Below are 11859 nucleotides of genomic sequence, written 5' to 3' on the forward strand. Positions count from 1 at the left end.
CATGGATCCCCTTAGAGGCTACATCACTTCATACCCGCCGCGTATGCGGCAGTATCGAAACTCATTGATGACGCCTGTGTATCCTGTCCAGACAGGGCCAACACCGCGAACTACAAAACGCGGCACGACTGCGATAAACTATGCCGAAGATGGGTTCGATGATGACGATTTCGATGAAAGCGATGGTCCTCGGCGCCCAACAGGACTAAGGAGTCTCCGCCGTGAGGAATCATCTGGCTTATTCTCGACAGCCGAGAAGCTGGGGAAGGAAACAGATGCGCCTGTGGAAGTTCAGGGAATTTATCGCGAGTGGATGATCAAGCGCATGTTACGACCAGCGTACGTAGTAAGAAGCCCAACGAGCTGTTTCTTTCTCCCTCTACAAGTTCTCAACTAACTGTGAATGGCTTTCTTTTTGCAGATGTTCTGATCAACTTCAAATCCAAGCGCAGCTTCCTTTAACCCTTGTTCCTATTCGCATTGATTTGGAAGTTGCTTCGCATCAACCACTCGAGCCGTTTCCTCCACCACGTAACATCCTTGATCCTAGCATCACCTCGGCCCTCCCTGCGTACCGCAGACCCGAACTACAACCCCCGTTCCGGATTAAGGATACATTCCTATGGAATCTCCATGAGGCGGTAGCGACGCCAGAGGAGTTTGCTATTGGCTTCGTCCGAGACTTGGACCTTCCTAACCCTCAGGCTACTACAATGACCATTGGTAACCAGATTCGGCAGCAATTGGAAGAGTATGCTGGTGTAGCTTTGCATCCCCTGTTCCAGAGCTCTCCATCCACCATTGACCATGGAGTTATTCCCCAACTTGAGCCCTCGCGTGATACATCCATGACTCCGGCTGTGACAAATGTGGCGACACCCGACAGCCAAGTTATTGCGCCGCCTGTTGTAGCAGTTACAAAGGAGGCGCTGGTCAACGACAGCCTTCTGAACCCAGACGATGCTTATCGATGTGTGATCAATCTCAACATCAACTGCCAAGACAAGCTTTACACTGATAAATTTGAATGGTCCCTTCTCCACCCTCCAGGAATGGCCGAGGAATTCGCGAAGGTTACGTGTGCTGATCTGAGCCTTGGCGGCGATTGGGTCAGTGCTATTGCACATGGCATCTACGAAGCGGTGTTGAACCTGAAGAAAGAGGTTTGCAAAAGTGGTGGCATTGTCAGTGGCATCAATGGCTATGGCACGGAGATTGATAACCTGGCAGCGAATGGTGCTGAAGCCGGATGGCGATACGACCCCGAGACCCTGGCTGATGAGTGGGATCCAAAGGTCGAAACACTTACAAAAGAAGAGATTGAGCGGCGAGAAATCGCTCATGAGCGTGAGATTAGGCGTCTACGACGAGATGTTGCCCGATTCTCTTCCACCACTGGAATTACTCCTGAAGTTTCTCGACAGACCAGCGGATACTTCGAGAATGACGGTGACGCCCCCTTGGGTCGGGGCGAGCGAAATAAGCGCAAGCGTCGATTCCGCAGCATAAGCCCGCTGGGTACGCCTGGTGGACGAGGTACTCCGGACACAGGCTCTGCCGCCGGTTATGGTGGCGGAGGTGGTACGCTCACTGATTGGTATGTGGATCCGAGGTCAATGGCACTGAGCCACTCATGCTAATACTTATACAGGGAACGACAAAGTTGGCGATGCAGCAACTGTATGGTTTGGGGTACGGCAGTTTGGGCTGTGCGAGACGGTCCAGATGGTCCTCGGGTGAGTGAATTTGATATGATATCTACTATTGACCATCCATAACTAATCTTTTTTTCCCCATTCCAGACACTCTGCCACAATTGTGGCTTCCTGTACGAAAGGGATAAGTTCCCGCCGCAGTGGTCAAAAGACCTCCATCGCCACGATATTCCTGTTGGTCGATTCACCTAGACCTATGGAACTGGTTTACCACTCTTATCATTCTATTATGACAGTGACTGTTTGTCGAGCAACTCAAACCCCTATTCACCATTACTGCTTACCACAATTGCTCTATATTGGCTCTTTCATCCGTATCACTATCTTCAAGCACGATACCTTATGCTACATTGTTAAATAGCATTACTCGTCCCAACTTATTTTATTCCAACCTTTGCCTTTTTATCCCATTCTCTGTGCACTAGATACGTTTCCATGGCTCTTCGCTATCAGTAGCGTAGTCGCCATTAAAAAAAACCTACTCAGTGAGTACACATCGAAGTATGGGAATGACATTCAGCCCGCTCGAATACTCACCAGTCACCTCACCTGGGCACCATTGCTGTATTCAACATTTGTTTTTATTCTCTTTCTCATTCAGTTCGACGGTATATCAAAATGTTTCGGATTTACGTGTTTGATACAGGGTTTAGCAGCTTATAGCATCTTATCTCTCTTCCGGGGTTATTCTGACGAAACCCTGTAGTCCTCGTTTTCCACATCTAGATACTCATGCAAGTATCGAGTTGAATTTTGTATGAGTATGTACTCAGGGGTTGACTTGATTTATCTTCCAAAGATTCTCTGAGCGTTCTGACATTATCTTGATACAAGGAGCTGTCAATATTTGTACTTCTAGAGTGGCACCAACGGTTTTGGATGAAATTTAATAAGAACTGGGCAGTCAGTGACCGCCACAAGACTCTAACTGGAATGCATTTGTTTAATTAAAGCTGCTGGCTTCGAAGAGGTAGAATGCAACGATTGTTCTTGCGAACATCATAGCTTCACATGCTAGATATTGTACGTCCTAGAACTACCAAACTTCAGCATATGGTGTCGAGCTCTACCATCCATCTTCCTGGCCATGGATCGAGCGTTCGTAATTCTCATTGTTGTGCTCAAATGGATGGTCACTGATGTCAGATGGATTTGTCCCCAAGCGGGGAGAGTCCTCTTCAGTATTGAATAGAGTTTCTGATGTTATTTCTGAGTTATTATCTGTCGAAAACGAGCGACTGTCAGATTGTATTTCTTTGGCTTAGGATAGTAAAATCTCAACACTAAGAGGATTTCATACTATTAATGCCCGGGGATTTGGACGATTCCAGGGGAGGAGATCGACTGGGGTAGTATTTTCCACCAGGATGAAGAGACTGTTTCGTCTAAGTCATGGCATTAGTAAGAACAAGACCCCACCAAGATTTACGTAGATATACCGGAGGTTCTGTTGCTGACAGTCAATCCGTTACGGGTTGCTACTGACTTCGCGAAACTCTTCTCCTTCCACTTCAATCTCACGATCACGGATTCGCCGCATCAAAGCAAGGAAATTGCTTTGTTGAAATTTTTGGCTTTGTTCGTGGCTAACTTTTTCGAGAAGTTTACCAGCCACCTCCGCAAGAACATTTGCGTCATGATTCATCGGTAGGATAAGGTCTGACCCAATTCGAATGTCTTCGGAAACTGCCTCTATAGGTTCGGCCTGATGCGTATCAAGAGTAGCTTCTTCAACTGCCGCAACTGCCGCAACTGCCGAGGCGGTATTGGATTCCTGTAGTTCTAGATCTGCCCCAGCCTGTGCAAATGCAGCTTCAAATGCAGCATCATCGAACTGCTCAGTCGATGCAAGTTGACCTGATGGGGCCTCAAGCGGCGCTTGGTACATATTCATCGAAGTATTGTGCATTGAATATCCCGGTTGAAATCCGCGGTTTATCGTTCGCTGCTGAGGTTGTTGAGGTTGCATCGGCACTTGTTGGTGCTGCTGATGCTGCCATTGATTTTTAAATTCATTATGCCATCCTCCCTGAGCTTGCGCAACGGGCGGTGTTTGTTGCTGCGATAGCGGGGGAGTAGAGATATGTAAATTCTGGAAGTCCGAGGCCCAGTGAGGAGCGGGATGTGCCGAAGTTGTAAGATGTGCTGGTGCGCCAAAGTGAGCTGGGCTCCGAATATCTGGTATTGGCTGTCCACCAAGATTTGTTTCGAAGGCTGCAAATTCGGGATCAAGTATTCCATCGCGCGGACTTTGCGATCGAAATCCCTGGAAATATATTAGTATTCAAGTTGGGTCAGCCCTCCAACTCTCAACTCACTTGTGCCGGTGGTTGCCTTGATATCAAGCGGTCCTGTTGAATGGTTCTATCGACCGATGCATGCTTCTGAGCGTTTTGAAGAGCGTTGGATGGACCGCATAGTGCATCAGCCATGATGGAGTTTAATAGTCGTATGGAATATGAAAGCTGGGTGAAAAGGCAAAATATATAGGGACAAAATGGTGAATTACATGCCAGAGGATAGGAAGAGTGGAGCGTATCGAAGGACAAGATATACTAAAGGGAAGAAAGATCGGGGAAATCGTGGGGTTGATTGACTATCCGAGGTACAAGCACGTGGTAAAACGTGACTTTAGCTGAGTCATCCAGATAAGGATAAGCAACTGTAGCCAGGTTGTTTGGTGTCGAACTTCAAGCTCCTTCCTTTAAGAACATCTCGCGTTTTCTGTCTTACACTTGGGTCTCAGCAAAATGGTTTGTTTCCAGTTCAATTGTAATTGCATTCTTTCTGACTGACTTCCATTTTACAGGCGGCCGCTCAGGTTATCTCGAATTCGGGGCACGAAGATATGATTGTACGTGCAAGGCCCAACAGTGGGAGGCGCAATCGCCAGCTCCTGAGCTCCCCCATGTTAATGCTCGGGCTAACGGACAGTTAAAATTACTAGCACGATGCAGGCCTGGACTACTATGGTCGGAGGCTAGCCACCTGCTCCTCCGATAAAACAATCAAGATCTTTGAGATTGAGGGGGAGACTCACCGTTTCGTCGAGACCCTCAAGGGGTAAGCCTGTCTTGTTGAGCTATTAGCCTATCTGTCAATGATGTCAGTGACTGATTCTATCTTTTCTTGAAAACAGCCACGAGGGTGCAGTGTGGTGTGTCGCATGGGTATGTGGGAAGCGCCAAAACAAAATTGATACGGCTCTGGCTGACCATGACAACTTATTCACTTACAGGCTCACCCAAAGTTTGGCACAATCCTAGCTTCCTCCTCATATGACGGCAAGGTCTTGATTTGGCGGGAGCAACCTCAGAATGCCACCTCTCCCGTCGGCGGCAGCACTTGGACCAAGGTCTTTGATTTCTCTCTGCATACCGCTTCCGTCAACACGGTTTCCTGGGCCCCCCACGAGAGCGGCTGCCTCCTTGCTTGTGCCTCCTCCGATGGCCAGGTCAGCGTTCTCGAATTCCGCGACAACAACTGGACCCACCAGACCTTCCCTGCCCACGGGATGGGCGTGAACTCGATTAGTTGGGCTCCCGCTGCTTTCGCTGGTAGTCTTATCAGCTCCAACCCAGGTCCTGGTCAGCAGAGACGTTTTGTCACCGGCGGAAGCGATAATACAGTAAAGATCTGGGACTACAAGTACGTCTTCGCTCAGGAGTGATGTTGTGGGTCATTTGTGCTAATTATTTCCCTCTAGCGCCGAGTCCAAGACCTACAACCTTACTCAAACTCTAGAAGGCCATTCTGATTGGGTCCGTGATGTTGTTTGGTCGCCGAGCATTCTGTCCAAATCCTACATCGCTTCTGCCTCGCAAGATAAGACCGTTCGTATTTGGACTTCGGATGCATCCAACCCAGGTCAGTGGACTAGCCAAACACTTGAGTTTGACTGTGTTTTGTGGCGTGTTAGCTGGAGTCTGAGCGGAAACATCCTTGCTGTCAGCGGTGGTGACAACAAGGTGAGCTTGTGGAAGGAGAACCTCAAGGGCCAATGGGAGAAGGTCAAAGATATTGAGGAATAGATTCATTAATGATTGCTTTTTTTTGTTTGTGGTATATCTTTTCCAAGCTCCTTTCTTCGCTTCATGGTCTGAACATGATCAGTTTGATGCCTGATCTTGGGATGAATTCAAAAGCATCGTACCTACAGTAGCCTCATTTTGTTACAGGCAAATAACCTGACTTACAATAGTAATCAAAAGCAGAAAACTGAGAAGTGATTTTCTCAAACTGAATATAGTGGATATTCCTAAATATGCGACTCATCTCTTCGTTGTTGGCTATTTTCCACTCCCCAGCCATCGGCTAGTAAATCTTTCACTTCTTCCAGACTAAGTCCACTCATCTCGGGGTAAATTGCTCGAACAACAACCCAGCCAACCACACAAACTGCTGCGTACACAACAAAAGTCCACGTGGGAGACATCCACTGCATCATAGGAAGGAATGTCAGTCCCACGATAAAATTACATCCCCAATTTGTAGCAGTCGCAAGTCCAGACCCCAAAGAGCGAACGTTCAGAGGGAAGAGTTCTGACTGCTGCCAAGGTACGTTTCCGAGTCCAAATGCATAAGCTGCAACGTAGACAGTGAGGCAAGCAAGAATAAGCAGTGGATAAAGTAGGCTTTGACGGTCTGTACCATCCCGCGAGTTCACAGATGGAGATCCCCAAGATACTTCCACTGATGAGAAGGCGACCGCACATAGGATTAATGCAAGTATCATGACTGGAATCGAATAGAGTAATATGCGGCGTCGCCCAATTCTATCAATTAGTGCGAACGCCACAAGAGTGAAGAAAAAGTTTGTAACTGCAATAGTTAGAGATACTAGAGTTGGTGAAGAGAATGAGAGTGCTGTGAAGATGATCCCGGAAAAATACATCAGGCTGTTAAAACCACATAGTTGCTGTAGCCCTTGTAGCATCATTGCTATGGTCAAGGCTCTCCGATTGCCCCCATTGTGGAACAAATCCGAGGCACGCTGAGAGGTATCCTGTAACCAGAGTGGTATTGCGTCTGACACTTTGGTTTGGTCCAATTCGACCGCCTCTTGCGACATTTCCCTTCGAATATCTCGCAGGACTTGATGCGCCACACGGTCACACTCGGGACAGTCCTTATAGATTTGAGTCAGGACCGCGACAGCCTCGGAGTCACGTCCGACCTGCATGAGCCATCGAGGTGTTTCCGGCAAACCTACAAGAACTGCAAACTGGAGGAATGCCGGGACCGCACCAAGGCCAACGATCCAGCGCCAGCCTCCAGCAGTCTGGGAAAATAGCCAGCCAATTATGTACGCGACCACTTGCCCTCCAGTTATGAGCAGACTTAGGATTGTAACGAGCTGTCCTCGGGCATGCGATGGTGCTAATTCGGATATATACCTGCCGACGACCAGTTAGTAGATGCTTGACATTGCCTGAAATGGCAGAGACATACAATGGAGCTACAGCACTCGCACTGCCAACCGCAAGGCCAACAATGCTGCGACCAGCTATCATACCCCATATATTACTTGTAGACGCTTGGGTCAATGCTCCAATCGCAAATAGGGCATCCGCCACGACAATGACCATGCGCCGCCCGTATTTATCGGCCAGAACTCCGGTGAATGGGCTAGCAATCAAGGCAAATAAGCTGGTGGATGATGTGATCAAGCTTTCATCGAGGGTTGTCAACGGTCGATTGGAGAGATCAGAGCCAATGGTCACAAGGGTGGAGGATATGACACCGGTGCTAGAGGTTGAGAAGGCCGTCAGTTATGATCACTATATATGTGATGACAGAAACGTACTCATAGCCAAATAAGAGACCACTTATACCGGCTGAGAATGTCAGGGTCCATATGAACCATCCACCGGAGTAGCTGAGCTCGGAGGTTGTTGTCTCGTCATTGTTGTCATGGTCGGAAAAGGCTTCGGTCGGAGCGAGCAGAGGAGCGTTTGGACCAGGCTGATCGGACTCCTCTCTTGTATTCATACTGGGAAGCTCAGCTTTGTCAAAGTAATCATCGATCAGAACTCAAACGCTAAAACGCTGAATTGGGGGGCAAAGGAAAACGTGAAGGGAGAATCCGGGGTTCAGATAAAGGCGATAGCGGGAGCGGGACCCACATCTGCGCAACGTGTAGCTACACTTATGGGCTTTGTATTATGAAGGAGTATATTTTCGTGGATTTGAAGGTCCGTTTTGGAACATTCGTGCATTACATCAATTATTGAGATAGTTTTAAGCCTAGTGCTTGGCAACAACACCAGCCGCATCGGCCTGTGCAGTAATGAGCTTCTTGTAAGCCTTGACGTCTCCGTCGAATTTGTGCACAGTTCCTCCATCGCAGACCCAGAGACTAGTGCAGACGTTCTGCAACATTGTCACGTCGTGAGATACCATCACCACACCTCCCTCAAATCGTTGGAGTGCGGAGGAGAGAGCATCCATACCCTCAATATCCAAGTGGTTAGAAGGTTCGTCAAGAACCAGAATGTGAGGGTTAGTCAAAGACAAGCACGCAAAGGCGACACGCGATTTCTGACCTCCAGACAAGAACTCCATACGCTGGAGACCAGTTGTACCGGTGATACCAAAGCTAAATCATTAATAGTTAGCACCAAATATTCAAGGCTCTGGGGACCGGTCATTTGACTTACGCTCCCAAGTGTCTCCGGTACTCTTCATCGGTCTTGCCAGGATAAGTCTTTGCCATGAAACTGACAGCACTGGTGGTTAGATCAAGAGCATCGACGTGGTGCTGGGCGAAGAATCCAATTCTTAGTCGTGAGTGTGCGGATATAAGACCCTTTGTCGGAGTGAGTTGGTTGATGAGCAGCTTCAACACTGTGGTTTTACCAGCACCGTTGGGTCCGACAATTCCGATACGTGAGTCCAGTTGGACGCTAAGGTCAACATCCTTGAGAAGAGGTAGTTCCTTAGTGTAGCCGAAGCAAACTTCGGACATTTGAACAATAGGAGGTGAAAGCTTCTCGACCTCGGGGAACTGGAAATGCACAACATATTCGGCCTCGGGGGCTTCGAGTACTGGCATACGTTCGAGCTTCTTAATTCTTGATTGCGCCTCTGAGGACTTGGCGGCGTTGTATCTGAATTTGTCGATGAAGGCTGATCATCGGCGGTTAGTATGAGATATAGAATAGCGATGAACGAGTTCCTACCTTGAAGATGTGCCCTCTCGCCCATTTGCTTCTCGTACTCGCGTTTGGCCATTTTCCGTCGCTCCTCCTTTGTGGCATAGAAGGATTCTACATATTGTTAGTGAAGTTTGGGATTATACTAAGAAGCAGGACATACCGAAGTTGGCACCCTTGTAGTAATCCAATCGCTCTGAGTGCTGGTGGACAATATCGGTGGCCACCTCGTTCAAGAATGAACGATCGTGAGAGACAACGAGGATTGTGCTGGGGTATCCCTGAAGGTAATTTGACAGGAAAGTGATAGAAGGAACATCCAACATGTTGGAAGGTTCTTCGTGAAGTTAGCTCTCTGTTTTGTGTAGAGTATCGTGGGGGGAAAGCGCTTACCATCAAGAAGCAAAAGATCAGGCTCACAGAACAGAGCACGAGCCAAAGCCAAACGCATACGCCAACCTCCAGAGAAGGTCTTTGTTGCAAACTGTTGTCGCTCTGGAGAGAAACCAAGACCAGCCAGAATACTGGCGGCTCGGGATTCTGCTTTATCAGATTCCATCTCAGAGAGTTTGGAATAGATATCGGCCAGGGTAATGTCGAGACCTTCTCGTTCATGATCCAGCCTGGCAGCATCCTTGGATGTATCTGCCAGTTGGGATCTTTCTTCTTCAATCGCAGCCAATTGCTTGGAGATTTTCTAGGTTTTCAATGAGTATAATGCTATTTCGTTTGTCGCCGGTATGAACTTACATCTTGCTCAGACAAAAGGTGTTTCCGCCACACGTCAGCATCCAGGACCGCTTGAATTGCGGGTGTATCGTCACCAGTGATCTAGAGAAGTCAGTAACGAGCGATATGACAACTGAGACAGGTTTTAAAATACCTCTTGCTCGACGTGCAGAATTGAGATGTGGTGCGGAATAGCAACTTCTCTGCGACTTAGAGCACGCAGCAAAGTAGATTTTCCGATACCGTTCTGACCGACAAGACCATAGCGGCGGCCAAAAGAAAGAGTTAGAGCAGCGTCCGTCAGGATACGCTGGCCGCCAATAGTAATATCGATATTGTCCAACTTGATGTCCTTGCTCTTAGACTGAGAGTCAGAGCCCAACTGTAGCGGGTTGACAGCCATGAAGAATTCTTCATACGACATGGTCTCATCCGGCTGGTTCAGTAGACGCGAGGACTCGTAGGTGACTGTCTTCATCTGTTTCTTATCCTGCTTGGCTCTAATCTTGCGTTCGGCCTTCTCCAGCTTCTTCTTATCAACTCGAGACTCTACCTTCCTGGCATTGGCTGACTCCAAGTCCACGTTCGTACCACTCAGACCCAGAGTCGAGGACATGTTGCGCTGGGTGCCGACATTGATAGCTTGGTCGAGCTTCCTGGCCTTGCCGGGAATTTTTCTACTCTCATCGTCAACGCCATTGGATGCGCTGAGAGATGAAATAAACTTCTCCACTAGATTTCCAATTGCTTCCTGGTTCTGTGCAGAGAAGTCCCCAGAGGCAGAAATTAGGAGCTCCGTCACCGTTTCGGCCGCCTCCGCCAAAGGCGACAGGGCATTATCGTCTTCGACATAGAGATGAGAGGCGTGTGTCAAGTAGCCCTAGTTATTGTCAGTTTCCACAAAGAATTCCGATCGCACATTATACGTACCACGGAGTATTCGGAGATGACACGGTCCAAGCCCGGGATCTGGGCCTGGAGTTCTGCCTGCATTTTGAAAGCCGGAAAGAATTTGTGTGTATTCTTTTTGGAGTGCGACCGAGTGATAATTAGCCACCAGTTCACTCAATGAAGCACTGAAATCATCTGGGGTATGTTCAACCTCCAAAGTGGCATGTGTTTTTTGCGTTATCGATAAGATCACGTGGTTATCATTATGATCAGGTGAAGATATACAAAATGTAATTTGAAGCTCTAGTCTCAGGGCACTGGAGTTAGAGTAATAGAAATCCCTCTTCCCTCTTCCCTCTTCCGTTTTTTACCTTCAGTTTTGCGTGTTCATTGCTCAACTGATAGATCTGATGTGAATTGTTATCTGGAGAACCCATAATCATGGCTTCTACTTCTCTTGAAATGCAACGAAGCAGCCATTTAATTGAACTTGAGTAGTTGATACCTGAGGTTGCTAGAGTTGCTTTGAGATTTCATGTATACTATGACCATTGACTTCAACCACCGCAAGATGCGTGTTTTGATGTCATATCGCGATAGATTCAAAAGCCTCACATCTGGTTTCTTCTCTACCCGCAGCCATAGGGGCTGCCAAGCAATAAAAAATGAAATAAATACTAAAGATGTAATCTTTTGAGTAAAAGGTTTCCCGTGCGAAGGCAGCCAGGAGCGTGTCTACTTGTGTTAAATTTTACGATGTAAACAAGAGTACACACTTATTCATGGATGTCAAGGCCTTGGAAACATGAAAGAAAACCAGCAATTTTATATAATTAACCAAAACCAATAGGCTAGACTCTGGACTAAAATCTCTCTGGAGCTGTTTCGTCGATGCCCTCACTGAACCACCTGAAAGAAGGTACTTGCTATGCAAGGAAGATCTAGCTGCCTGTGCAGGTTCATCAACCTTGTTTCAACTTTCAAGAAAATTATAGTGAGAAATCGGTTTCAGATATATTTCGCGTGATGGCGAAGCATCTACGGAAGTGATTGTATACTCTCAATTTACTTCCACGTCACTCTCACTTTACGTGAATTCACTTACTTTCATCTCACTCTCAAGTCACTTTAACCGTTGTTACCCATCGACACTCATCTTTTCATTAACTACACTGCCCGCCTATAGACACCTATCTAGGTAATATATCAGCCCAAAGGATGCATACCTACCTTTCCATTTACTCTTCCATAGAATCTTCATGCTCTACCAGGGATTATAGAGAGACGATGATTGTTTTGTATTTTACACAATAGTAAGCCATCCCCTTCTTACCTTTATAGGTGGTTAGCATTGATCATAGCTAGCTTAA

The 11859-nt window shown here is 47.5% G+C and overlaps 5 protein-coding genes across 5 annotated transcripts; 2 read left to right on the forward strand and 3 right to left on the reverse strand.

Annotated features, from left to right (window-relative positions):
* Nucleotide 1: 1 nt before the first annotated feature.
* N7495_000630 (putative RSC complex subunit Sfh1) lies at nucleotides 2-1907 on the forward strand (the record flags this gene model as incomplete). The annotated part of the gene is made up of 4 exons (XM_057203300.1): nucleotides 2-339; nucleotides 422-1597; nucleotides 1652-1736; nucleotides 1803-1907. 4 exons carry the CDS (start codon nucleotides 2-4, stop codon nucleotides 1905-1907), a joined length of 1704 nt encoding a protein of 567 aa, XP_057067373.1.
* Nucleotides 1908-2998: 1091 nt separating this feature from the next.
* pex20 lies at nucleotides 2999-4147 on the reverse strand (the record flags this gene model as incomplete). Its single annotated transcript, XM_057203301.1, has 3 exons — nucleotides 2999-3100; nucleotides 3202-3981; nucleotides 4034-4147. The coding sequence occupies 3 exons, from the start codon at nucleotides 4145-4147 to the stop codon at nucleotides 2999-3001; spliced, it is 996 nt and encodes a 331-aa protein (XP_057067374.1).
* Nucleotides 4148-4465: 318 nt separating this feature from the next.
* sec13 (GTPase-activating protein SEC13) lies at nucleotides 4466-5746 on the forward strand (the record flags this gene model as incomplete). Its single annotated transcript, XM_057203302.1, has 6 exons — nucleotides 4466-4468; nucleotides 4525-4569; nucleotides 4663-4778; nucleotides 4855-4885; nucleotides 4954-5363; nucleotides 5422-5746. 6 exons carry the CDS (start codon nucleotides 4466-4468, stop codon nucleotides 5744-5746), a joined length of 930 nt encoding a protein of 309 aa, XP_057067375.1.
* A 227-nt stretch (nucleotides 5747-5973) lies between these two features.
* N7495_000633 (putative MFS myo-inositol transporter) lies at nucleotides 5974-7706 on the reverse strand (the record flags this gene model as incomplete). The annotated part of the gene is made up of 3 exons (XM_057203303.1): nucleotides 5974-7111; nucleotides 7167-7463; nucleotides 7522-7706. 3 exons carry the CDS (start codon nucleotides 7704-7706, stop codon nucleotides 5974-5976), a joined length of 1620 nt encoding a protein of 539 aa, XP_057067376.1.
* A 255-nt stretch (nucleotides 7707-7961) lies between these two features.
* Nucleotides 7962-10591, reverse strand: N7495_000634 (putative AAA family ATPase GCN20; the record flags this gene model as incomplete). Its single annotated transcript, XM_057203304.1, has 8 exons — nucleotides 7962-8313; nucleotides 8375-8843; nucleotides 8897-8983; nucleotides 9033-9206; nucleotides 9263-9566; nucleotides 9620-9700; nucleotides 9753-10478; nucleotides 10529-10591. The coding sequence occupies 8 exons, from the start codon at nucleotides 10589-10591 to the stop codon at nucleotides 7962-7964; spliced, it is 2256 nt and encodes a 751-aa protein (XP_057067377.1).
* Between the last annotated feature and the right edge of the window lie 1268 nt (nucleotides 10592-11859).

This window comes from Penicillium taxi, assembly GCF_028828555.1.
Source record: "Penicillium taxi strain IBT 34144 chromosome Unknown utg000001l_segment0_segment0, whole genome shotgun sequence".
Taxonomy (NCBI): Eukaryota; Fungi; Ascomycota; class Eurotiomycetes; order Eurotiales; family Aspergillaceae; genus Penicillium; species Penicillium taxi.